General features: G+C 42.5%; 1 protein-coding gene across 1 annotated transcript in view; it reads right to left on the bottom strand.

Moving 5' to 3' along the window:
• The window catches only part of LOC140464126 (beta-2-glycoprotein 1-like), a 37,687-nt gene extending 12,713 nt beyond the window's left edge, over positions 1 to 24,974 (bottom strand). The window contains exons 1-5 of the mRNA XM_072558881.1: positions 24,816 to 24,974; positions 17,817 to 17,990; positions 9,099 to 9,195; positions 3,213 to 3,289; positions 128 to 319 (exon numbers count right to left, since the gene is read on the bottom strand). Of these exons, the coding sequence (XP_072414982.1) occupies positions 128 to 319; positions 3,213 to 3,289; positions 9,099 to 9,195; positions 17,817 to 17,990; positions 24,816 to 24,882 (607 nt within the window). The 5' untranslated portion in view covers positions 24,883 to 24,974. The remainder of the gene's footprint in view (positions 1 to 127; positions 320 to 3,212; positions 3,290 to 9,098; positions 9,196 to 17,816; positions 17,991 to 24,815) is intronic.
• Positions 24,975 to 27,965: the final 2,991 nt, after the last annotated feature.

Raw genomic sequence — 27,965 nt, 5'->3', positions numbered from 1 at the left:
ACTTCTAGTCTTGTGCACAGATCTGGTTGCAGCAGTCACATTATAGATTTTTTATTCATACTAATTTTAGAAAGCATATGCAAAGCAGAGACTCCGTTCATTTAATCTTGCTGTCATGTTTACTTGCCTTTGCACTGAGGTGCATTTGTCCATTTTCCATTGGTCAAGCAAAAGCCTGTTTCATTTCCAATTAAAGCCAAACCTTGTTTGCACTCGTAGTAAATCATGTCCCCAAAGACAAAAGCTGTAGTAGGCTGGCCTGTGGTTTGGAAACGCACTGTTCCATTTTCTGGTGGACTTGGGAATGGACATTGCACAGCTGCAGAAAATACAAATAAAATCAACTACACATTGCTGTGCACTGTCTGCCAATGCTGGGTCAAAGGTAGCACAGACAGGTTATGGTGTGAAGAAATAGTGTATTTTCTTTCTAAGTTTCTTTATTGTTATTTATCTTTTATTCTCTGTAGTTAACGGTATTGTGATTTATCTTCCTTCCCATTCTCTTGTCCAGAAAACATTTCCAAAAACACACCATCCTGCACTGCTGCCATTGCCACTCTAGCTCATTAACTAAAGGGGTCAGTTAGCTCAGTTGGCAGGACAGCTGGTTTGTGATGCAAAGTTATGCCAACAGTGTGAGCTTAATTCCCACACCATGAGGTTGCCATGAAAGACTTTCCATCCCAAGCTCTCCCCTCACCTGATGTGTACTGACACTCAGGTTAAATCATCACCAGTCATATCTCTCAAATGAGAGAGCTGTCCTATGATCGAGTAAGCCTGTGATGTCCTTACTTTAACCATATTGCTAATCTCAGGTAAATATGCAAGTCTGGCTGAACAGAACTTGTGGCCTATTTAATCCCGAGAGGAGGGAAACGACAAGTCTTATTTTGGCTTCTCATTTAGGTGGGACAGTTGAAATGAAGAACTAATTATTGATGTGATAGAAGCAGTCTAAATATTCTTTTAACTTCTCTAAATAGCTCTGTTTCCTATTGTCCACTTTGAACAGATATCATTTCTTACTCCTGCAAATGGGTATTTGAGCTGTTCCCAATATACCATTAATTACATGCTTCCGTTAGTTGATTTGATTTGATTTATTGTAGTCACATTTACTCAAGTCTACTGAAAAGCTTTGATTTGCGAGCAGTACAGGCAGGTCATAGCAAACAAGGATGTACAGATCATAGCTTGCTTATACAGAGCGAGGCATACAGGTTACAGCTGCACAAAGCAAGATCAACATTAGCAAAATCACATTGTTTGAAGTTACAGAGTCCATTCATCAGTCTAATAACAGCAGGAAAGAAGCTGCTCTTGAACCTGTTGGTGCATGTGTTCAAGCTTCTGCCTCTTCTGCCTGACGGGAAGGGGTCGTAGGAGAGCATTACCGGAGTGGGAGGGATCTTTAATAATGTTGGCAGTCTTTCTGCAGCAACAAGAAATGTAAATGGAGTCCGTGGATTGGAAGTTGCCATACCAGGCTGTTATGCAAGCAGATAGTATGCTGTATCTGTAAAAGTTGGAGGGGGTCCTTATGGACATGCAGAATTTCCTAAGCTACCTGAGGAAGAAGCAACGTTGTTGTACCTTCTTGACCAAAATGTCTACATGGGAAGTCCAAGACAGGTTGTTAGTTATTGCCACTGAGGAACGTGATGTTCACAACCCTCTCCACCTCCGCGGATATAGATGGGGGCATGTCCCCCTCCTTTCTTCCTGAAGTCAATGGTCAGTCGTTTGTTTTGTTGACATTGAGACAGAGGTTGCTATTGTTGCACCACGATACCAAGCCCTCCAACTGCTTTCTGTATTCTGACTCATCATTATTTGATATCCGTCCTACCATGTAGATGCAATTAATTCAGAATTTGGCTACACAGTTGTGGGTGTAGAGGGAGTACAGTAGGGGACTGAAAATACATCCTTTTGAGAGGGGGTGGCACTCCAGTGTTAAGGGTCATCATGGAGGACGTGCAGTTGTCTAGTTCCACTGATTACTGTCTGTGGGTCAGGAAGCTGAAGATCTAGTTGCAGAGAGCAGAACTGAGATCAAGGTCTCAGAATTTTGAGATTTAGTCTGAAGGGGATTATGGTTTTGAAGACGAAGTTGTAGTTGATGATTAGGAGTATGACTTAAGTGTCCTTGTTATCCAGATGTTATAGGGATGAATGTAAGGCTAGGAAAATGGCACCCGCTGTGGACCTGTTTCATTGGCAGGCAAATTCAGAGGATGGAGGCAAGCTGGGAGGCGAGAGTTGATGTGGGCCACATTCAGCGCCTTGAAGCACTTCATGATTATGGAGGTCAGAACTTCTGGGCGGTAGTCATTAAGGCACGTTTGCATGCACTTTCTTTGGTACTGCGATGAAGGTGGTCTTCTTGAAGCAGGTGGGGACTTCGGCTTGTAGGAGGGAGAGGTTAGTGAATACCTCCATCAGCTGGTCCACACAGGATCTAAGTGCACAGCTGCAGACCCCATTCAAGTCCGTCCTTTTCTTTGGGTTTACTCTCAGCAAGGCCTGGTTCTGTCGGGGGAGGTGACACCATGCCATCGGCATTCTGCTCAAACTGAGCGTGGACTGCACTGAACACGTCAGGGAGGCATGGATTTTTGTCTGCTATCTTGCTCTGAATCATCTGATATCCTTAAATGCTGAATGCAAAAGCAGTATTTATCCCTCCTTCATTGTGAGAAAGTCTAATCTGAGTTTAACATGAACATCAAAATGCATCACTCCACTCCACAGCTAAGGATCCTGAATCTTCTTAAGATCTAGTTTTGTCGGTATAACATGGTATTGACAGGACTGGATAAACACGGTCATGCTGGATCAAAGGTAAAGACACTACCACTGCACAAGAGCTCCCCCACTTAAGTAATTATATATTTTTCAATTAACTCATTCACCATTGTTATGATACACTTCCAGAGGAGGTGGGACCTGAACCCAGGCCTCCTGGCCCAGAGGTGGGGACACTACCACTTCACTACATGAGTCCTGATAAGCATTTAGGTATCTAGTTAAACAATGCCCTTCACCTGTGCATCATATCAATATCATTAACATCCATTAATACCCAGTTTGTTCCAATCAATTCTTCGACTATTCCCCGTTACCCAGTTGTGTAAATAATGCAGTCATTCTTTTCTTTAAGTTTCCTCACAATGATTAAACTCACATGTTTGCAAAATGCTTACGTTCACATAATTGATGCTGATCACTCCATGTCCCATCATGCAGACAGGTGCTGTGGTTTAATCCCCGAAGAATGTACCTGATCAAATAAATTTAGAATTATCACCAGAATTGAACCAAACAAGAAAAGACAATTAGTTGCCTGCAATTCACCACAAAGTTTCATTCATTTAAGTCTCAGTTTTAACGTTGTCACCAATAGAAATTGTCAGAAATACAGCAGTGGAGAAGAGAGGAGTGAGGCATGAATTTCTAACTCCTCCCATTTCCCTCTACCCGTGTTTCCAATCTCATGGCACTGTGTGCAGATATGCAGCCCCTCTCAGATAAAGGGGAATTGGAAAATGGAGTCATCACTGTACAGCTGTTGCACACTTGGTAGCAATGCCAAGAGAAACTCATCCTCTCAATCTCAGTTTATAATGACATGGTGAGAAAGAAGTGCAGGAGGTTATATCAGAAGATGTTCTGGTTTTCTTTGGAGGAAAAGGAACTTTAAACCCTGCCATTGGCTTTTTTGCTATTCATATTTGTGGAGCTCTCCACACATTCTCTTTCATCCCAGTGACTACAGGACAAGAGTGTTTCTTATCTTCAAGCAGCAAAACATTAGTTTATGAGTAACCATAAATCCTTCAATGTATTGACCTAAAGTTTTGATTTCAGTTTAGAATTTGTAAAAGAAATAAAGGTTTAACAAAATTATTTTCCCAATAATTTATGACAAACCATAGAGAGAGATAAAAATAGGCTATTTCTACATCTTTGTGCGCAAGCCATTTACTGAATAATTGAACTGACCAAAAGCAATAGTAAGTAACATTTAAATAAAAGAGAGATAATGATATTCTCTCTGAATTAAATCCCAATATTACTACCACTTAAATTGACAAGGTGCTACTGATGAGTGTGAGATGTCCAAAAAAATTAAAAGTAATAAAAATGAAGTGATGACATATAGTGGTTTGGAATAAGCTGTTGTAATTTATATTCTCACCATATTGAAACTCTTCAAAGTTTTAATGTCTCAACAGACATTTTGGTGCTTCTTCTATCCTTTTTATACAGAACCGATGAGTTTTCTAAAATATGTGGGCTGTAGGTGACATTTGATTAAATGAAAGCAGTACATATTACCAACTCTGTTTTCACGTCACAGACTGTGTATTGAAAACAGATAATCTTCACCTATATATAAAAGAAAGTAACCACAAATAATGCAAGAACCAACTTTCCTGTCAGTAGTAGCCAAGAATGCTAATTTGTCAAGTGTAAGTGACAGGAAATTAGGCAAAAAAAAGTGATTCCTACACTAGGGGCAAGCCAAGTGATCCCAGGGAAAGCAGGTTGCCATGACTACTTGTCAAACATCCTGCGTCAAGTTGCTTTGCAGACACCAAAATTAGCCTAGTTGCTGGGATACCCAAGATGGGATGAAAATAGAAGATGCTGTAAACATTCATTAATTCTTCAGAACTGTTCTAATATAAGGTCGTCAATCTGTTTCTCGCTCTATAGGCACTGTTAGGATTGCTGCATATCCTCAGCTTTTTCTGGTTTTATTTCAAATGTCAAACACTGTAGTATTTTGTTTTTGTAAGATTGAATTAGGCTTCAGCCTGAGTGTAGAGTGGACTAGCCAGAAAGACCTCGATCATCTTCCTCAATTCCTCAATCCCATCCCAGGAATTGTTTCGATCTTGGCATCAGTGACCTTGGTGGCTGCTGTTCCCCTACAGCACCCATAAGTCAGCACCAGTCCCACAGCTGCTTCCTTCCCTTATATCTGATGTATGATTGATCAAATCATGAACTTATAGTGGAACAAAGCCACTTAAGTTGAGCTAGCTCACCACATTTGGACATTTTGTGGACCTGTACACTTTGCATGCATTTTGTTCGCTGTTGTTCAGCAGTTCCCTGTCACTCAGGGTGGTTCTATGATTAGCACTGCTGCCTTACAGTGCCAGGGACCCAGATTTGATTCCAGCCTTGAGTGACTACGTGGAGTTTACATGTTCTCCCTGTATCTGCATGGGTTTTCCTTGGATCCTCCAGTTTCCTCCCACAGAACAAAGATGTGTGGGTTAGGTGGATTTAACTTGATATGATACTGCAGCTGCAATACAATTGTAGCCGCAATACAACAACAGCCACTGTGTTCTGAGATAAGACTTCTAAAGTAAAAAGACCATAATAAAGGGGATCTAAGAGATGCAGAGACATGTACAAATATTTATTATAACTTATACAAGAATGGCCAAGAATTAAATATCTTTAATAAAAACTGCACAATACTATATAAGACACGTTGGATTCTATCATTACTACTATGTCAATATAACACCATCTATTGGGAAGGGGAATGAAGAAACAGGCCACTCTTACCTAAACTCCGAGAAAGACAATGTATACAAATAGTGCAGTCTCACACAAGAGGTAGTGGGGAAGTGTGATTCATTGTTATAAAGTTCGAGCACAGAATCTGTGCAGAACAATGTTTTTCTGCTATAAGGTTCTATCACTATTTAGGCTGAAATGAGCTATTGGTAGTTGAGAACAGTTAAATGCACACAGATAACTATGCAGAAATATCTCAGACATTCAGGGTTATATGCCAATCTAGCAAATGCTGCAAGAATACAAATTTGAATTCTGCTGTTAAAATTTCCAAACTTTGTTTCATACACCTTCAATTCATTCCAAAAGTCACATTGTTGTCCTTCTCCCCAGAGAACTGTTCCAACAGAAATGGTATGGTTATATATTTAAACCTCAAGAAAGAATTATGTCTAGGGCTTCCTGATGTCTTAACAGGCCATTGGCAGCACTTGCTTGATTAATCTGGGAGCATAACTGGAAATAAAATGGCCTCATAATGCAGTATTATTGTTCATATCCTTTCAATAAATTTGAAGTTACTGGGAATAAATCCAAACTTAAAAATCTTGAAAATTAGTCTTTTTTAAAATTTCTATTGTCTACTAAATTGTTTTATAAACAGTACTTAATAGATATCTGTATATTTATTTTTGTATCTCAATTATATTTTGACTGATATACTGTATTCTCAATAATTCAATATTTTCTTGCCTTCCTAAGAACTTAATGGATAACTCACAGCATCATCTCATGGAAGCACTGTATAAAAAGAAAGGAAGCAAAATAATTTTATCAATAAATTTCAGGTCGAGAATCTGGATCTTTTGAATAGTCCCAATAAGAGACAAATTAAATGAACTGTTACAACTTAATCATTGTGATACAATTAAAGATGGAGTTTATGTAGAGATCAAGTCTAATAAATGAGCAGATGAACCAAAAATATACAAAAACTGAGGATGCTGGAAATCTGAAACAAAAACAGAAATTGCTGGGAAAACTCAGTAGGCCTGGCAGTACCTGTGGAGAGAGAAAGAAAAACAGAGTTATTGTTTTGGATCCAGTGACTCTCCTTCAGAACTGATTATAGCTGAGAAAAGGTTGATATATATGGTGAAGATGGGGTGGGGGAAGAAGAAGGAGTAAACAATAGGTGGAGATGAAGCCCAGAGAGAGAGGGAGAAAACAGCAGTGGGGCGGACAAAGAAATATGTAAAGGTCAGCCTGGGAGAATCAATATATGGAAATGGGGACCACTAGTAGTTGATAATGGATTGGTTGTGATAGCAGCCCATGTGATGACAAGGCTTTATGAGTGGGGGTTGCAGTAAGGACATGGGATAAAGTGCTCAAGCCCGAAAATTATTGAACTCAACATAGAGTCCAGAAGGCTGCAGAGTTCCCAAGTGGAAAATGAGGTATTGTTCTTCCACCTTGTGCTGAGCTTTGGTGGAGCACTATAGCAAGCCTGAGACAGAGATGGCCAGGGAACATGATGGTGTGTTGAAGTGACAGGAAACCAGAAGCTCGGTCATTTTTGCAGAAAGAAAGCAGGTGTTCTGCAAAGTGTCACTCAGTATCCATTTCATTTCCCCAATGAGCAGTTCACATTGTGAGCAGTGAATACAGTAGACTAGATTGAGTGAAATGCAGTGAATTGCTGCTTCATGTGAAAGATCAAGGGCCATGGACAGTGAGAAGGGAGGAAATAAATGACCACGTCCTGTGACTGCATGGGAAGATGCATTGGGAGTGCGGGGAAATGTTGCAAGTGGAGGAGGAGTGGACCAAGATGTTCCAGAGGATTGGTCCTTGTGGAATGCTGACATTGAAGGGAATATGTGTCTGGTTATGACATCTCACTGGATGTGGCAGAAATGACAGCTAATTATCCTCTAGATGCTAGTGGGATGGTAAGTGAGGACTGGGGGGACCTATCACTGTTGTGGGAGGGAAGATGGGGGTGAGGGCCAAAGTGCAGGAGATGGGTTGGACATGGCTGAAGGCCTTATCAAGCACGGTGCTAGGGAATATCTGGTTGAGGAACAAGTTGGTCATTTTGGAGGCCCCCATGTTGAAGTTGGCATTATCGGAACAGTGCAATGGAGATGGAAGAACTGGGAGAATGGAATTGAGTCTTTAAATAAGCAGGATATAAGGATGTAGAGTCAAGGTAACTGTGGGAGTTGGTTGGTTTGTAGTGGATATTGGTGGCCAGTCAATCCCCAGAAATGGAAAGAGAGATAACAAGGGAAGAAAGGGAGAAGTCGGAGATGGACAAGGTGAAGGTGAGAACTAGCTGGAAATTGGAAGCGAAATTGAGAAACGTTTCTAATCCTGGACAAGAGAGGGAAACAGCACCAATTATGTCATCGATGTACTGGAGAAAGAGTTGTAGATGAGAGCCCAAGTAGGACTGGAACAAGGAATGATCCACATTCCCCACAAACGGACAGGAATAAATAGGGACCATACAGGTACCCACGTCCATACCTTTAACCTGAAAAAAGTGGGAGGAGTTATAGGAAAAGTTGTTCAGGGTGAGGACGAGCTCAGCAGGTAGAGGAGGCTGGTGGTGGATGGCCTTTCTTCTGGAAAGAAGTGGAGAGTCCTGAGACTATCCTGATGGAGGATGGACATGGAGAGGGAATGCATGTCCATGGTAAAGGGGAAGTAGCTGGAGACCGTGAACTGGTTACATTAGTGTGGAAACTGGCCCTTCGGCCCAACAAGTCCACACCGACCCTCTGAAGAGTAACCCACCCAGACCCATTTCCCTCTGACTAATGCACCTAACAGTAAGGGCAATTTAGAATTGCCAATTCACCTGGCCAGCACATCTTTAGTGAAAAGAACCAAAAGAATAGCAAGTTGTAAATTGGAGGCCTTGGACAAAGGAAGAAAAAATCAAATCAAAGTAGAAAGAGAAAACTCCCACATGGCAAGAGTAGGCAGAAACAATGAGTCTGCCCAGTCTGTCCTGTTTGTTGAATTTTGGGAAGAAGGCAAAATGGACTGTGCAGGAATTGGGAGACTATGAGCTGAACCTCTGAAGTTTGCTGTGATGAAACTGTGAGCTCACTTGTCTGATCAATGATGACTCTCCCCGAAGGTTAGAAGTAGAGCAACTCCAGGCAGAGTTACTAAATCCTCATTTATATATTACTCATGAAGACTCTTTGATGAACAGATTTTGAGCTTAACTGAACAAATGAACCCATATTAAAATAGTTTCTGTGGAATTACTTTGGTGTTTTAATACATTATTAGATAAGCTAGGACACTAGAGTGTACGTAACATGGATTTCAGCTTGGAGATTCAAGGTAAAGGTCTAATTTTGGATCTTTTACTGGCAACTGAGTGACCAAGTTAGGTGGCACAATTCTGAAAGAGGACTTGCAAAGGGGAATTGATGCATAAGGAAAGAAAATCTCAACAATATTGCCAATCTTACGCCTGACTGTTTTGCTATTTTGCTGTTGCATGTCCACTATGCAGTACCTACCCTGCATTGCAGCTGTAGTAGACCTGTTTCCCAAATGTTAAGTCTGTTACATGCATTTCTCCATTTTCCAGCACTTTTGGCACATGACAAGGTCTGGCTTTTAGGGGAAGACAAAACCATGAAATTCAGAATTAAATTACAATTTTTAGCACATTACCAACAAATATATTTATTCAACACATACAGAATATTTGCTCCATGGGTGTAATTATGTAATTTAATCCAGATATCCTGGCAATCACCCATCATAATGTTAAAGAATTTTAGACACTTCTAATACACATGGCTAATACTGGCTGCAATTTAGCTGTTGCACTCAAAGTGCACAATGTTGACTTTACTAAAGTGTACCTAAGTGTACATTGTTGGAGTGAAGGAGAGGCAGTAAAGCTCCTCATCATGCTTGTGATACATTAGAATTTGAGATTACTCAGATATGTCAACGTCAGTGAGAATTTAGTCATGATATTTCAGATTGATTCTTCCCAAAGAGGAACACAGAATAATCAGATGTTAGAGTCATAGAAATGTACAGCATAGAAACAGACCCTTTGGTCCAACCTGTCCATGCCAACCAAATATCCCAACCCAATCTAGTCCCACCTGCCAGCACCCGGCCCATATTCCTCCAACGCTTCCTATTCATATACCCATCCAAATGCCTCTTAAATGTTGCAATTGTACCAGCCTCCATCTCTTCCTCTGGCAGCTCATTCCATACACATACCACCCTCTGCGTGAAAGAGTTGCCCTGTAGGTCTCTTTTATATCTTTCCCCTTTCACCCCTAAACCTATGCCCTCTTGTTCTGGACTCCCTGACCCCAGGGAAAAGACTTTGCCGATTTGTCCTATCCATGTCCCTCATAATCTTGTAAACCTCTATAAGGTCACCCCTCAGCCTCCAACGCACCAGGGTAAACAGCCCCAGCCTGTTCAGCTTCTCCCCATAGCTCAAATCCTCCAACCCAGGCAACATCCTTGTAAATCTTTTCTGAACCCTTTTATGTTTCACAACATCCTTCCGATAGGAAGGAGACCAGAATTGCACGCAATATTCCAACAGTGGCCTAACCAATGTCCTGTACAGCCGCAACATGACCTCCCAACTCCTGTACTCAATAATCTGACCAATAAAGGAAAGCGTACCAAACGCCTTCTTCACTATCCTATCCACCTGTGACTCCACTTTCAAGGAGCTATGAACCTGCACTCCAAGGTCTCTTTGTTCAGCAACCCTCCCTAAGACCTTACCATTGAATGTATAAGTCCTGCTAAGATTTGCTTTCACAAAATGCAGCACCTTGCATTTATCTGAATTAAACTCCATCTACCACTTCTCAGCCCATAGGCCCATCTGGTCAAGATCCTGTTGTAATCTGAGGTAACCCTCTTTGCTGTCCACTACACTTCCAATTTTGGTGTCATCAGCAAACTTACTAACTGTACCTCTTATGCTCGCATCCAAATCATTTATGTAAATGACAAAAAGTAGAGGGCCCAGCACCAATCCTTGTGGCACTCCACTGGTCACAGGCCTCCAGTCTGAAAAACAACCCTCTACCACCACCCTCTGTCTTCTACCCTTGAGCCAGTTCTGTATCCAAACAGCTAGTTCTCCCTGTATTCCATGAGATCTAACCCTGCTAATCAGTCTCCCATGGGGAACCTTGTCGAACGCCTTACTGAAGTCCATATAGATCACATCTACCACTCTGCCGTCATCAATCTTCTTTGTTACTCCTTCAAAACACTCAATCAAGTTTGTGAGACATGATTTCCCACGCACAAAGCCATGTTGACTATCCCGAATCAGTCCTTGCCTTTCCAAATACATGTACATCCTGTCCCTCAGGATTCCATCCAACAACTTGCCAACCACCAAGTCAGGTTCACCGGTCTATAGTTCCCTAGCTTGTATTTACCGCTCTTCTTAAACAGTGGCACCACGTTTGCCAACCTCCAGTCTTCCAGCAACTCACCTGTGACTATCGATGATACAAATATCTCAGCAAGAAGCCCAGCAATCACTTCCCTAGCTTCCCACAGAGTTCTCGGGTACACCTGATCAGGTCCTGGGGATTTATCCACCTTTAACTGTTTCAAGACACCCAGCACTTCCTCCTCTGTAATCTGGACATTTTGCAAGATGTCACCATCTATTTCCCTACGGTCTGTATCTTCCATATCCTTTTCCATAGTAAATACTGATGCAAAATATTCATTTAGTATCTCCCCCATTTTCTGTGGCACCACACAAAGGCCGCCTTGCTGATCTTTGAGGGGCCCTATTCTCTCCCTAGTTACCCTTTTGTCCTTAACGTATTTGTAAAAACCCTTTGGATTCTCTTTAATTCTATTTGCTAAAGCTATCTTATGTTACCCTTTTGCCCTCCTGATTTCCCTTTTAAGTGTACTGTTCCTTCCTTTGTACTCTTCTAAGGATTCACTCGATCTATCCTGTCGATACCTGACATATGCTTCCTTCTTTTTCTTAACCAAACCCTCAATTTATTTAGTCATCCAGCATTCCCTATACCTACCAGCCTTCCCTTTCACCCTGACAGTAATATACTTTCTCTGGGTTCTCGTTACCTCATTTCTGAAGCCTTCCCATTTTCCAGACATCCCTTTACCTATGAACATCTGCCTCCAATTCTCTTTCGAATGTTCTTGCCTAATACCGTCAAAATTGGCCTTTGCAATTTAGAACTTCAACTTTTAGATCTGGTCTATCCTTTTCCATCACTATTTGAAAACGAATAGAATTATGGTCATTGGCCCCAAAATGCTCCCCCACTTCACCTCAGTCATCTGCCCTGCCTTATTTCCCAAGACTAGGTCAAGTTTTGCACCTTCTCCAGTAGGTTCATCCACATACTGAATCAGAAAATTGTCTTGTACACACTTCACAAATTCCTCTCCATCTAAACCTTTAACACTATGACAGTCACAGTCGATGTTTGAAAAGTTAAAATTCCCTACCATAACTTCCCTAATATTCTTACAAATAGCTGAGATCTTAAGGGCGGTACAGTGGCACAGTGGTTAGCACTGCTGCCTCACAGCGCCAGAGATCCGGGTTCAATTCCCGCCTCAGGCGACTCTCTGTGTGGAGTTTGCACGTTCTCCCTTTGTCTGCGTGGGTTTCCTCTGGGTGCTCCGGTTTCCTCCCACACTCCAAAGATGTGCAGGTCAGGTGAATTGGCCAGGGTAAATTGCCTGTAGTGTTAGGTAAGGTGTAGATGTAGGGGTATGGATGGGTTGCGCTTCGGCGGGTGCGGTGTGGACTTGTTGGGCCGAAGGGCCTGTTTCCACACTGTAAGTAATCTAATCTCAAGTTTGTTTCTCAATTTCCCTCTAACTGTTGGTGAGTCTATAATACAATCCCAATAAAGTGATCATCCCTTTCTTATTTCTCAGTTCCACCCAAAAAACTTCCCTGAATGTATTTCTGGGAATATCCTCCCTCAGCACAGCTGTAATGCTATCTCTTATCAAAAATGCCACTCCCCCTCCTCTCTTGCCTCCCTTTCTATCCTTCCTGTAGCATTTGTATCCTGGAACATTAAGCTGCCCATCCCTGAGCCATGTTTCTGTAATTGCTATGATATCCCAGTCCCATGTTCCTAACCATGCCCTGAGTTCATCTGCCTTCCCTGTTAGGCCCCTTGCATTGAAATAAATGCAGTTTCATTTATTAGTCCTACTTTGTTCCTGCCTGCCCTGAGTGTTTAACTCACTTCTGTTCTCAGCTGTACCCGTTTCAGATCGATCTCTTTCCTCACTATCTTCCTGGGTCCCACCCCACCCCACCTTACTAGTTTAAATCCTCCCAAGCAGTTTGAGCAAATTTTCCTGCCAGTATATTAGTCCCCTTCCAATTTAGGTGCAATCCGACCTTCTTGTACAGGTCACTTCTACCCCAAAAGAGAGATTCCAATGATCCAAAAATGTGAATCCTTCTCCCATACACCAGCTCCTCAGCCATGCATTCATCTGCTCTGTCCTCCTATTACTGCCCTCACTAGCTCGTAGCACTGGGAGTAATCCAGATATTACTACCTTTGAGGACCTCCTTTTTAAATTTCTGTCTAACTCTCTGTAATCTCCCTTCAGTCTCAACCTTATCCCTTCCAATGTCGTTGCTTCCAATGTGGACAGTGACCTCCTGCTGGCCCCTCTCCCCCGTGAGAACATTCTGCACCCTCTCTGAGACATCCTTGATCCTGGCAGCAGACAAACAACACACCATTCTGCTTTTTCTCTGCTTGCCACAGAAACGTCTGTCTGTACCTCTGACTACAGAATCCCCTAACAACATTAATCTCTTGGAAGCCGACGTACCCCTCGTTGCATTAGAGCCAGTCTCAATACCAGAAACTTGGCTGTTCGTGCTACGTTCCCCTGAGAATCCATCACCCCCTACATTTTCCAAAACAGCATACCTGTTTGAAATGGGTATATCCACAAAAAACTCCTGCTCTAGCTGCCTACCTCTCTTCCCCTTCCTGGAGTTAACTCATCTATGTGACTGTATCTGAGACTTTCCCCGCTTTTAAGTCTGTCCAAGAGAAAGTAGTAGTGAGTATTCTGGATTCTTTCTTAATTTTTTTTTTGGAGATAAGTCTCTTGATTAAACTTAAAATATAACCCATAGCTATTAATTTAACGTGGGGCAGTGTTTGTCGAGGAATAAGACAGTGTTATTTTCTGGGTCTGTAGATTGTGAAGGAGCAAAAATGGCCTTTGCAGTGATATGTACTTCTTGTCAGGAGTTTAAAGAGAGTTTAAGAGTTACTGCGGATTATAGCTGCCATAAATGCTGTTGGATGCGAATCTTATCAGATCGAATGGATCAGTTGGAGAGGCAGAGAAAAGTGATGAGGAATTTGCAGAAGCAACAGTATGTGATAGATGGCAGTTATAGGAAGGGGGGAAAGTCTCAGATAGGTATGCTGTTTTGGAAAATGTAGGGGGTGATGGATTCTCAGGGGAATGTAGCATGAACAACCAAGGTTCTGGTATTGAGATTGGCTCTAATGCAACGAGGGGTATGTCGGCTTCCAAGACATTAATGGTGTTAGGGGATTCTGTAGTCATAGGTACAGACAGATGTTTCTGTGGCCAGCAGAGAAAAAAGCAGAATGGTGTGTTGTTTGTCTGCTGCCAGGATCAAGGATGTCTCAGAGAGGGTGCAGAATGTTCTCACGGGGGAGAGGGGCCAGCAGGAGGTCATTGTCCACATTGGAAGCAACTACATTGGAAAAGATTGAGATTCTGAAGGGAGATTACAGAGAGTTAGGCAGAAATTTAAAAAGGAGGTCCTCAAGGGTAGTAATATCTGGATGACTTCCAGTGCTATGAGCTAGTGAGGGCAGGAACAGCATGATAGAGCAGGTGAATGCATGGCTGAGGAGTTGGTGTATGGGAGAAGGATTCACATTTTTGGATCATTGGAATCTCTTTTGGGATAAAAGTGACCTGTACAAGAAGGACGGATTACACCTAAATTGGAAAGGGACTAATATACTGGCAGGGAAATTTGCTTGACCTGCTTGGGAGGATTTAAACTAGTAAGGTGGGGGGTGGGGGGGGGGGGGTGGTGGGACCCAGGGAGATAGTGAGGAAAGAGATCAATCTGAGACGGGTACAGCAGAGAACAGAAGTGAGTCAAACAGTCAGGGCAGGCAGGAACAAAGTAGGACTAATAAATGAAACTGCATTTATTTCAATGCAAGGGCCTAACAGGGAAGGCAGATGAACTCAGGGCATGGTTAGGAACATGGGACTGGGATATCATAGCAATTACGGAAACATGGCTCAGGAATGACTAGCTTAATGTTCCAGGATACAAATGCTACAGGAAGGATAGAAAGGGAGGCAAGAGAAGAGGGGGAGTGGCATTTTTGATAAGGGATAGCATAAGGCCAGCGACCATAATTCTATTCATTTTAAAACAGTGATGGAAAAAGATAGACCAGATCTAAAAGTTGAAGTTCTAAATTGGAGAAAGGCCAATTTTGACGGTATTAGGCAAGAACTTTCGAAAGCTGATTGGAGGCAGATGTTCGCAGGTAAAGGGATGTCTGGAAAATGGGAAACCTTCAGAAATGAGGTAACGAGAATCCAGAGAAAGCATATTCCTGTTAGGGTGAAAGGGAAGGCTGGTAGGTATAGGGAATGCTGGATGACTAAATAAATTGAGGGTTTGGTGAAGAAAAAGAAGGAAGCATATGTCAGGTATCGACAGGATAAATCGAGTGAATCCTTAGAGGAGTATAAAGGCAGTAGGAGTATACTTAGGAGGGAAATCAGGAGGGCAAAACCGGGACATGAGATAGCTTTGGCAAATAGAATTAAGGAGAATCCAAAGGGGTTTTACAAATATATTAAGGACAAAAGGGTAACTAGGGAGAGAATAGGGCCCCTCAAAGATCAGCAAAGGCAGCCTTTGTGTGGAGCCACAGAAAATGGGGGAGATACTAAATGAATATTTTGCATCAGTATTTACTGTGGAAAAGGATATGGAAGCTATAGATTATAGGGAACTAGATGGTGACATCTTGCAAAATGTCCAGATTACAGAGGAGGAAGTGCTGGATGTCTTGAAACAGTTAAAGGTGGATAAATCCCCAGGACCTGATCAGGTGTACCCGAGAACTCTGTGGGAAGCTAGGGAAGTGATTGCTGGGCCTCTTGCTGAGATATTTGTATCATCGATAGGCACAGGTGAGGTGCTGGAAGACTGGAGGTTGGCAAACGTGGTGCCACTTTTTAAGAAGAGCGGTAAATACAAGCCAGGGAACTATAGACCAGTGAACCTGACTTGGTGGTGGGCAAGTTGTTGGATGGAATCCTGAGGGACAGGATGTACATGTATTTGGAAAGGCAAGGACTGATTCAGGATAGTCAACATGGCTTTGTGCGTGGGAAATCATGTCTCACAAACTTGATTGAGTGTTTTGAAGAAGTAACAAAGAAGATTGATGACGGCAGAGTGGTAGATGTGATCTATATGGACGTAAGCATAAGAGGTACAGTTAGTAAGTTTGCAGATGACACCAAAAGTGGAGGTATAGTGGACAGCGAAGAGGGTTACCTCAGATTACAACAGGATCTGGACCAGATGGGCCAATGGGCTGAGAAGTGGCAGATGGAGTTTAATTCAGATAAATGCGAGGTGCTGCATTTTGTGAAAGTAAATCTGAGAAGGACTTATACACTTAATGTTACAGTCCTAGGGAGTGTTGCTGAACAAAGAGACCTTGGAGTGCAGGTTCATAGCTCCTTGAAAGTGGAGTCGCAGGTAGATAGGATAGTGAAGAAGGCGTTTGTTATGCTTTCCTTTATTGGTCAGAGTATTGAGTACAGGAGTTGGGAGGTCATGTTACGACTGTACAGGACATTGGTTGGGCCACTGTTGGAATATTGCGTGCAATTCTGGTCTCCTTCCTATCGGAAGGATGTTTTGAAACTTGAAAGGGTTCAGAAAAGATTTACAAGGATGTTGCCTGGGTTGGAGGATCTGAGCTGCAGGGCGAGGCTGAACAGGCTGGGGCTGTTTTTGCAGCCTGTTCAGGATAGGATAAATAAACAAAGTCTTTTCCCTGGGGTCGGGGAGTCCAGAACTAGAGGGCATAGGTTTAGGGTGAGAGGGGAAAGATATAAAAGAGACCTAAGGGGCAACTTTTTCACACAGAGGGTGGTACGTGTGTGGAATGAGCTGCCAGAGGATGTGGTGGAGGCTGGTACAATTGCAACATTTAAGAGGCATTTGGATGGGTATATGAATCGGAAGGGTTTGGAGGGATATGGGCCAGGTGCTGGCAGGTGGGACTCGATTGGGTTGGGACATCTGGTCGGCATGGACAGGTTGGACCGAAGGGTCTGTTTCCATGCTGTCCATCTCTCTGATTCAATCAGTACATATCATTGCAAAGGTCATTTTTACTCCTTCACAATCTACAGACCCAGAAAATAACACCATCTTATTCCTCTATAAACACTGTCCCAGGTTAAATTAATAGCTATGACTTATATTTTAGGTTTAATCAAGAGACTTATCTCCAAAAACATATAATCAAGAAAGAATCCACTATACTCACTACTGCAGCTTTTCTCTTGGACAGACTTAAAACAACAATTAACTTGTCTGATCCTGTGCTGTGAGCTTCGCCCAATAGTTCCTCCAAGATTAGTTGTGAATTTCACTGTTTGTTAATTTTCCCAGAGACACTCCGATGTCCAGCGATACACAAATTCAAACAGCAAAGGCGGCAACTGTGCAGGGTCTCTCTCTCTCCTGCACTGTCCTCACCATGTGCTTCCTTTGTCCACTCTTCTCCCTTTTAAACTGTTGTTGTTTTAGCTCTGTCTATCACTCACTGTTTGTGCTGTTTGGCATGCCAGTAGTCCTGTTTGGTGGCTTCACCAAATTGACACCTCATTTTCAGGTATGCCTGGTGCTGCTCCTGGTATGCCCTCCTGCACTCTCCATTGAACCGGGTTTGGTCCCCTGGCTTCATGATAATGATTGACTGGCATGCTGGGGCATGAGAATGCAAATTATGTTGGAGTTCAAAATAACACCATGAGAGCCATTACCAAGAACTGCTGTCAGAAAAAAATGGGATCTGAAATGATTGCGCTCAAAGTTGAGAGTTGGAGTTAAAATTAAAAGTTTAGCTGCATTGCTAAGAATTTGTTCATCCACTTACGCACACACTTGATTGCAGGTCTTTCCCAAACTCCGTTCTTTGGACAAATCAATTTATTGAAACCTTGCCCTATGTACCCAGTCCGGCAGGAATATGCTGCCTGTTCTCCAGATTCGTACACATTTTTCCCATTCACAATATTCGCATTGTTGACCTCTGGTGGTCTGCCACATGCTAAAGAGAGAGGGAGAAATCCACTGTGAATTTTATTTCAATGTATTTTTATTCTTTTCAATGTACTTTCTCATATCCTTTCATGATCCCCATCACAACATTTCATATCATTTCCAAATGAGAGAAGTAAAAATGGAATTAACAAAGAATGATCCTTCACATCACATGCATTCATGGAACAACCCTGGTGAATAACATGGACTCCACTTCACACATTTAATCCACAGAGCTCAGCAATAGCTACTAAGAAAAATCTAATCTTAAGAAGAATGTTGAACAACATTGAATTTTCAATCAATTTGCATTCACTCAAACTTACCAAAACAGTCAAATCTCCTCCATCCAGTTGTGATGTAGAAGGGTGTCAGGGTTTGAAAGGGTTAATGCTGAGGAATGCCTTATGAATTACTCAGTATGACAATGTCATATTGACATTTTGGTAGAAAGGCTTAGGATCTTAAAGGAGTAAGACCTACGTTCTGCGATTTCCTTCATTGTCTAACAACAATGTCTATCACATCAGTGTAACTTGTACTTAGTTACTATCATACAATAAACTGTATCTTGTTTAATACAACAGCCTCTTTTCATTAGACTACCAAATGGTTCTCCTCTACACAAAGGGCCAAATAGATTCTGGATAGTGTCTTCCCTGAAAGAGAAGCAGGGTATAGAGAGCTCAAACAACTTCATGAGCAGTGGCAGGGGTTGTCATACAATAAATGGCCTTCATCCATTGCCCATTCCACAAAGACAGTGAATTAGGCACCAGCCTGACGTTCTGCATACTAATGCCCAACACCACCAACAACATAAACCAACCTGAACAATACCACTCCCACCCCAACCCCATCACACACCAACTCTCTATTTATCACACTTTCTACTTAAAAGTCCAAGCAAGGGACATAACACTTTCTACTCAGCCGTTTTATTCACATCAGGAACTGGGTCATCATCTTCAGTTGGACCCATGGCCCTAATACAAACCAGTTAATTGGCTGCTGCCTACAGAATACCACCCCAGGGTTCTGCCACCAGCTACAGTGAACTCAGTTCCTGCTGTCAGTCCCAGCCAAGGAACTTCAGCTTTCACCAAAACATTCATCCCTTGACGTTGCAGGTTCAAGCCCCCTGTGACCAAACTCATGCCTTACTACACTCTTTCTGCAAACATTCAAACCTGGCATTGCTCTGCTAGGAGGTGCCCAGTCTCCCAAACGTAGAGGAGACCGCATCAGGAGCAACGGATACAATAAATTATATTAGTGGATGTGCAAGTAAAACTTTGATGGATTTGGAAGGCTCCTTTAGGGCCTCGGATAGAGGTGAGGGAGGAGGTGTGGGCGCAGGCTTTACAGTTCCTGCGTTGGCAGGGGAAGGTGCCAGGATTGGAGGGTGGGTTGTTTGGGGGCATGGACCTGACCAGGTAGTCGCGGAGGGAACGGTCTTTGCGGAAGGCGGAAAGGGGTGGGGAGGGTAATATACCCCTGGTGGTGGGGTCTGTTTGGAGGTGGCGGAAATGTCGGCGGATGATTTGGTTTATGCGAAGGTTGGTAGGGTGGAAGGTGAGCACCGGGGGCATTCTGTCCTTGTTACGGGTGACGCAGGAACTGTAAAACCTGCGCCCACACCTCCTCCCTCACCTCTATCCGAGGCCCTAAAGGAGCCTTCCACATCCATCAAAGTTTTATTTGCACATCCACTAATATCATTTATTGTATCCGTTGCTCCCGATGCGGTCTCCTCTACGTTTGGGAGACTGGGCGCCTCCTAGCAGAGCGCTTTAGGGAACATCTCCGGGACACCCGCACCAATCAACCACACCGCCCCGTGGCCCAACATTTCAACTCCCCCTCCCACTCTGCCGAGGACATGGAGGTCCTGGGCCTCCTTCACCGCTGCTCCCTCACCACCAGACGCCTGGAGGAAGAACACCTCATCTTCCACCTCAGAACACTTCAACCCCAAGGCATCAATATGGACTTCAACAGTTTCCTCATTTCCCCTTCCCCCACCTCACCCTAGTTCTAAACTTCCAGCTCAGTAACTGTCCCCATAACTTGTCCGGACTTGTCCTACCTGCCTATCTCCTTTTCCACCTATCCACTCCACCCTCTCCTCCTTGACCTATCACCTTCATCCCCTCCCCCACTCACCCATTGTACTCTATTCTACTTTCTCCCCACCCCCACCCTCCTCTAGCTTATCTCTCCACGCTTCAGGCTCACTGCCTTTATTCCTGATGAAGGGCTTTTGCCCGAAACGTCGATTTCGAAGCTACTTGGATGCTGCCTGAACTGCTGTGCTCTTCCAGCACCACTAATCCAGAATCTGGTGTCCAGCATCTGCAGGCATTGTTTTTACCTCGTTGAAGGGCCGAATAGCCTACTCCTGTTCCTTTTTCTTATGGTCTTATTTTGATCAAGTTTCCAGTAAGAGCACATTTGTGCTGTGAATCTGAAGTGGAGAGATGGGGTTAACCATGTCATTCTTGGTTGAGAAGAACCCTTTTCATCCACAGTGTTATGGGTCTTCCAGATTCCCTACCCAAGTGATTTCATTGTTGAATATATTCAAGACCATGTCTAGTAGGTTATAAGATGCTAAGGGAACTGAGGAGTGTGGGACAGAATAGGAAAGTGGAGATGATGCAATGATTGAGCCATGATCTTTTTGAATGGTCGAGCAGATTCAAGGAACTGAATGGCCTACTCCTGCTCCTAATTCTGCTGTTCACAAAAACAAGACAAATCATTCAAAACCTACAAGCTGCTCTATTCAGATTTACCATTTTTTGAATAAAATCAGAAGAAAATGGAGGAGACCATGTTTTTCATTGATTTCTTTTCCTTTTGTCTGGCTTTGGTTTCTTTGCATCTGTTTTAAACCTTTCTCTACCTCTGTGTTGCTACCTCCCTCTCACTCCAGCTCTCCTTATTGCAGTCAGGTTTCAATAGCCCAGGAGGTTTCTGAAGAAGTCAATAGGCCAGCATTCTGCAACTGCAAAACTCTTTCCCATTCCAACCATCTACGTCCTGCTGGGATTGCTGTTGAGTGTCATTTGTAATTTCAAGTCCTTTCGTTGCGAAAATAAATTTGCAAACAGCAGAAAATGTGCTCACTTTGACCTTTTTGCTTGATTTTAACATTTACCAATAAATGTCATATGGACAAAGTGACCTTTCAAGGAGTTCTTCTGCATTTCAGATAATGTTTGTGATCAGTGAAGCAAAATGAGAGGGCTGTTCAACAGTGCAATACATTGTTATGCAGTTCCAGAACCAAACTTCCCAACCAGCAAGATCACCACTTAAACTTGTTAAAAGAGGATAGTTTCAAAAGGATATTTACATTAGAACATAAACAATAGGAGTAGAAGCAGGCCTTTTGACCCTTGAGCAATAAGATAATAATTGGTCCACTTTTTCTACACTTCACTGCACTATCACCAAATTCTCTTGGTATTCAATAATCCATTGATCTCTAACTTGAATAAATTTAGTAACTGGAAATCTTCATCTGTCTGCAGTAAAAAAAATTCCAAATTCCAACAATTTGGATCATGAAAAATCTTCTCATTTTAGGCTTAGATGGCTACCTTTTTGTCCTGAGACCATGACTGCTAGATACAGAACCCTGCATTTGCAGGAATATCCTCCCAGCACCAAACTCTTTCAAATGTTTTATGTAGTTCAATGAGATCAGGCTCTTTCAGCTGCAGCTCAATTGGTAACACACTCTCACCTGAATCATAAGCCTCTTGGTAAGAGTCCCAATCCAAGGCTCAAGCACAAAAGTCAAGGCCAACACTCCAGTACAACACTGAAGGAATGTTGCATTGTCTGTGGTGTGATCTTTCAGATGGAACACTAAACCAAGGTTTTATCTGCCAGGTTAGATGAATGTATAAGAACCCATGGCGGTTATTTGAATCAGAGTGGAAGAATTCTCTGTTGTTCTAGCCTACATTTAGCATCACTAAAACAGATCATCCCATCTTTGTCATATTGTTATTTGTGGATGATTGTGGTCATGTATTGGCTGGTACATTTCCTACATTACAATAGTGATGACACATCAAAAGTATTTTACTAAAGCACTTAAAGACAGTAAGTAGTCTTTAAAAGTACTATTTAATGCATTTTTTCTTACATTCTTCTAAAATTTAGGGCATATAAGTCTAGTCCACTCAATTGCTCTCCATGGAACAATGCTCTCATTCCTCGAGTCTTGAGAACCTTAGTTATATGTTTTCTGAGCCAAGTATATATTTCATTAGTTACAATAAAATATTGCAGTACATAATATAATTTAATATACTGCAACAGAACAGCCAGAAACTACATAGGTATATCTGACTCTGAATCATATGTGCAAAGGACTACTACCTGCATAATCAATCTGCAAGAGTGGCATGGTGGCTCAGTGGTTAGCACTGCGACCTCACAGTGCCAAGGACAGAGGTTCAATTTCAGCCCTGGACAACTGTCTGTGTGGAGTTTGCATGTTCTCCTCACCTCTGTGTGGGCTTCCTCTCGGTGCTCTGGTTTCATCCTACAATCCAAAGATTTTTTTTTAGATTACTTACAGTGTGGAAACAGGCCCTTCGGCCCAATAAGTCCACACCGACTCGCTGAAGTGCAACCTACCCAGACCCATTCCCCTACATTTACCCCTTCACCTAACACAATGGGCAATTTATCATGGTCAATTCACCTAACCTGCACATTTTTATACTGTGCAGGTTAGGTGGATTAGCCAGCAGAAATGCAGGGTTACAGGAATAGGGGAGCAGTGTGGACCTGGGTGGGATACTCTTTGGAGGGTTGGTGTGGACTCAATGGGCCAAATAGCCTGCTTCCACACTATGGGGATTCTATGATTGTTCTTCCCGGTGTGCAAGTACAGCATAACATAGTTCCTTAGATAGTTTGAAGATTTTCCTCCTTTTGAGGTCTCAGATGGTCAGAGCATATCTCCTCAGGTCAGCAGGAAGAATATGTATTGGCTTGGGGGAAATGCAGTGTAGATTTACTAGAATGGTGGGTGGACTACAAAGGTTAAATTACAGAAAGACATTACACAAACTGAGGTTTTGTTCCCTTGAATTTACAAGGTTAAAAGTTTTCACAATATTTACAGGAACACGAAGATTAAATAGCAATAAATTGCTTCTGCTGATTAGGGAGTCTAGGGCTAGGGGACAAAGTCCACTGGTTAAGGCCAGACCTTTCAGGAGTCAAGTTAAAAAATATTTCTACATGCATACAGTGGGAGAAGTTTGGAACTCTGTTCTGCAGGCGACAGATCATGCTAGATCAATGGTTAATTTTAAAACTAAGGGTATTAAGAGATATGTGACAAAGTTGGTATCTAGAATTGAGACAGAGATCAGCCATGATCTCATTGCGTGACAGAACACACTGCAGGAGCTAAACAGCTTCCTCCGGATCATATATTCAAAGTGAATCTTATGCAGGTTGAAGTTATAAAACAGAAGGAATATATTCTTCACAAGCCAATAAAAAACATAATGCATTGACATAAGAACATAAGAAATAGAAGCAGGATTAGGCCAAATGGTCCCTTCAAGCCTGCTCCACCATTGAATAAGATCATGGCTGACCTTTTTTCATGGACTCTGCTCCATTTACTCTCCACTCACCATGAAGCTTAATTCCTTTACTGTTCAAAACTCTATCCATCTTTGCCTTAAAAACATTCACTGAGGTAGCCACAACTACTTCACTGGGCGGGGAATTGAAGAAGTTCCTTCTCAGCTCAGTCCTAAATCTGTTTCCCCTTATTTTGAGACTATGCCCCCGCCTAGTTCTGGTTTAACTCACCAGCGGAAACAACCTCTCTGTTTCTATCTAATCTGTTCCTTCCATCACTTTATATGTTCCTAGAAGATCCCCCCTCATTCTTCTCAATTCTAATGAATATAGTCCCAGGCTACTCAATCTCTCTTCATAAGCCAACTCTCTCAACTGCGGAATCAACCTGGTCAACCTGTCCAGTGCCAGTACATCCTTTCTCAAGTAAGGATACCAAAACTGCACGCAGTTCTGCAGGTGTGGCCTCACCAGTATCCTATACAACTGCAGCATAACCACTCTGTTTTTAAACTCCACTTAACAATACTTAACTATTTGCATTTACAAACACTGGTGAATTAGCTGGTCTGAATAGCCAGCCCGTAAGCCTTGCAAACCAACAAGGTGATAATTGCCACCCTGAGAATGTACTTGGATTAGCTCTTCCCGGACAAAGTGACAGTAGGAGCCTGAGTAACCTGGATCACAGGAATCCCACACTTTATCTCTAACTAGTCAGTACTGTGCAAATATTCCTGTCAGAAATTCCTCAGGCGACTGACTGTGTGCAGTTTGCACGTTCTCCCCGTGTCTGCGTGGGTTTCCTCCGGGTGCTCCGGTTTCCTCCCACAGTCTAAAGATGTGCAGGTAAGGTGAATTGGCCATGCTAAATTGATCGCAGTGTTAGGTAAGGGGTAAATGTAGGGGTATGGGTGGATTGCGCTTCGGCAGGTCGGTGTGGACTTGTTGGGCCGAAGGGCCTGTATCCACACTGTAATGTAATCTAATGTAATCTAATGCAACATAGCTATGATGCTGTCTGTATGCCTGCAGCCTGGTATTCACCATCTAAACTTGAACACAGTGGATCAATTTGGTGATATGTCCATCCTACTCCTGGGGTCAAACCCAGTATGGACTCAACGTCTCCTGGAGAGAATTGGGAAGAGAGATTAATGAGAAAAAAGGAAAGTTCATTAAAAATTTGTATATTTGACTGACTTACCTGTCGAAACGTATTTGCAAAAATACAGCTGAGAAACTAAAGCAAGGAGGAAATATTTGGTAATCATTTTCCAGGATTCTCGTAGGCTGAGTTGCTGAGAACACAATGTGAGACGTTGCTGCAGCTAAAGGGATCACTAGACTCTGAAAGTCTGATGTGACCAAAGAGGGGATATACACATTACAAACATCTGATCAAATCAATAGAGAAATAGGGTGATTGACCATGGAAGCGTGAAAACACAAATAATTCCCTCCTCCTCTCAATGACATTGTGAAATATTTCTGTATTTCTCAATCAGCACAAAGTAAAGAGACAGTTGAATTGGGGTTTTGAGTTGACTGATAATATAGACAGAATGTACGAATTCTTTTGTACATTGACCGATGTTGGACTCTCTTTAAATTGTCTTCCTTTTTTAAATTTTATTTTAAGGTAATGTGAATGGCATCGATGCGTGGTGAGGACTTGTTTTGGATTGCACTTGTTGGGCCGAAGGACCTGTTTCCACACTGTAATGTAATCTAATGCAACATAGCTATGATGCTGTCGGTATGCCTGCAGCCTGGTCTTCGCCATATAAACTTGAACACAGTGGATCAATTTGGTGATATGTCCATCCTACTCCTGGGGTCAAACTGTATTTTCACTGTATTTTACATTGAATACATGTGACAATAAATAATTCAATAATTGAGTTGAATAGCCTGGGTAGTTAAAGATAGAAAACTGCTGGAAACCTGAAAAAGAACAAAATGCTGGGAATGGAAGACAGGCTGAGCAAAATCTAAGACAAACCAAATCCATTTCAACCTGTGGGTAGGACCCTGACCTTCCTCTGCTGCTGTTAGTTCATTTCCAATACACTGTGCTGTGATGAGCTTTCCTATTTGATTGGGCCTGACTCAGCATTTGGTTAAAGGTATTTTGATTATGACCTGAGCAATAACAGGTAGAAATGGTTGTCATGGATTATGGTGGTTAACTTAGTGCTCTATTGTACATTGTTAGGATCTTTGAAGAGTAGAAAGAGTGGGATTAGTTGAGGTAATGCGTGAAACCAACCGGCTCGTTTGTTCAGAGTTAAGGCACAGAGAGCTGAATGCTGCAAATTGCTAGGAATTTATGGAATGATATATAGCATCTATGTTACTGGACCAGTCATTCAGAAACATAGACTCAAATCCTACCGAGCAGCTGATGAATTTAAATTTGGCTAATACATAAATACATGAATTTAAATAAAAACAAGCAGCAGTAGTGATGACTAGGAAGGGGGTTGTTGTAAAATCTGGTCTGCTTTGCTAATATATTTTATGAGAAGGAAATCTGCCATCCTTGCCGGGTCCAGCCATATGTAATCCAAGATCCACAGAATTGTGGTTGAACATAACTGCCCTCTACAATAGCCTAGCAAGCCATTCAGTTCAAGGACAATCAGGGACAGGCAATAAATACTGGCTTTGCCACTGATACTCAAATCCTGCAAAAGAGAAATAAGAAAAGTCAAACCCTGATGTTGATTTGCCATTCTAAGCTGTTGCTGACTGTGTTACTGACTCATTGTGACCTGGTGATCTACCACCAGATAGTGAAAGGGATCGAGTGATCCTGGATTGATGCCATTGGATGTTCTTGACTCCTGGCAGTGCCACCCACAGGGGAGTTTCCCCAGTTGTTGAGATTTCCTTGCCACTGAAACTGGATCTACCTTCTGTCAAGGACAGCATGCCTGCTGATGTGCAACAGCATTCCCATATTCCCACTTCCTGGAAACACCTGCCAAATGTGTGGTCAGAGATGTGGCTCTAGGATTGGCCTCATCAGCCACTCACACATTAGTGAGTGATTGTCGATGATGGTGATGATGATGTGGCAGGGTTCAACTGGGTGGAGTCATAATCATTTATCCACCTTTACTTTTAATTCACTCATGGGACATGGGCATCATTGGCTGGCCAGCATTTATTACCCATCCCTAGTTGCCTTTCAGAAGGTGATGGTGAGCTGCCTTCTTGAACCACTGCATCAATTCGCTGTGGGTTGACCCACAATGCCCTTAGAGAGAGGATTCCAGGATCTTGACCCAGCGACAGTGAAACAACGGCAACATATTTCTAAGTCAGGATGGTAAGTGGCTTGGAGGGAAACTTGCAAGTGGTGGTGTTCTCATGTATCTGTTGCCCTTGTCCTTCTAGATGGAAATGGTCATGGGTTTGGAAGGTGCTGTTTACGGGTCTTTGAATTTCTGCATGTGCATATTGTACACAGAATGCGCGGCTGTTACTGTGGGTCAGTGCTGAATGGCTCGAGTGGAACCCAAACTGGGTGTCACTGAGCATTTGCTGTTTGATAGTACAACTAATGACACTCTCCATCACCTTACTGATGAGCGAGAGTAGACTGATGGACTGGGTAATTGGCTGGATTGGATTTGCCCTGCTTTTTATTAATTCTTCAAGAGTATGGAATGGAATGGTTGACGGAGGTAAAAACGAGGGCTAAGAGCTTAACGCTGTTTGTTGGCAAGATTTCTGATCACAGACTAATTTTTAACAGGGCACAACATTTATGCAATGTTTATTCATTCAGAGCAAATACTTTATCACAGACACATGGTTTGCAGTATCAACTTCAGCCTCTCTACATTGGCAACAATCTCAAGGTAAAGAATGGTTATTTATGAAAAATCTTTTAAGTCTTTACTGCTGCTACTGAGTGTCAGTGGTGAATGGTGTGGATGTTTGTGCATGTGGTGCCAAGCAAGTGGGCTGCTTTTTCCTGGACGGTAAATCCTTGTTTTGCTTGTTTCAAAAGAAGTGAAATGTCATTGCAGAACTCTTGGTTAGGGAAAATGGGAATGGGAATCCAACCAGGAGAACAACGGAGAACAGTAGTGGAGTAGATAGTTCAACGTAGTGAATGATCCATTGATTCTTCAGTTTATTCTAACTGTTCTGGAATGAAACACAATGCTTGAGATCATATCTCTTATTTTAACAGTTTGGGATGTCAGCACTTTGAGTAATATAGTAAATAATTGATACTAATTGTCATCCATTGACCTTGCCATTGGAACCTGTCCTGTATGTCATCACTTCCTGACCATAGGTGTTTCACAACAGATATGGAGAAAGATATTTTCACAAA

This window comes from Chiloscyllium punctatum, chromosome 39 (genome assembly GCF_047496795.1).
Source record: "Chiloscyllium punctatum isolate Juve2018m chromosome 39, sChiPun1.3, whole genome shotgun sequence".
NCBI lineage: Eukaryota > Metazoa > Chordata > Chondrichthyes > Orectolobiformes > Hemiscylliidae > Chiloscyllium > Chiloscyllium punctatum.
Note: the sequence above shows the minus strand (reverse complement) of the source record. Positions and strands in the feature narration are given on the sequence as shown.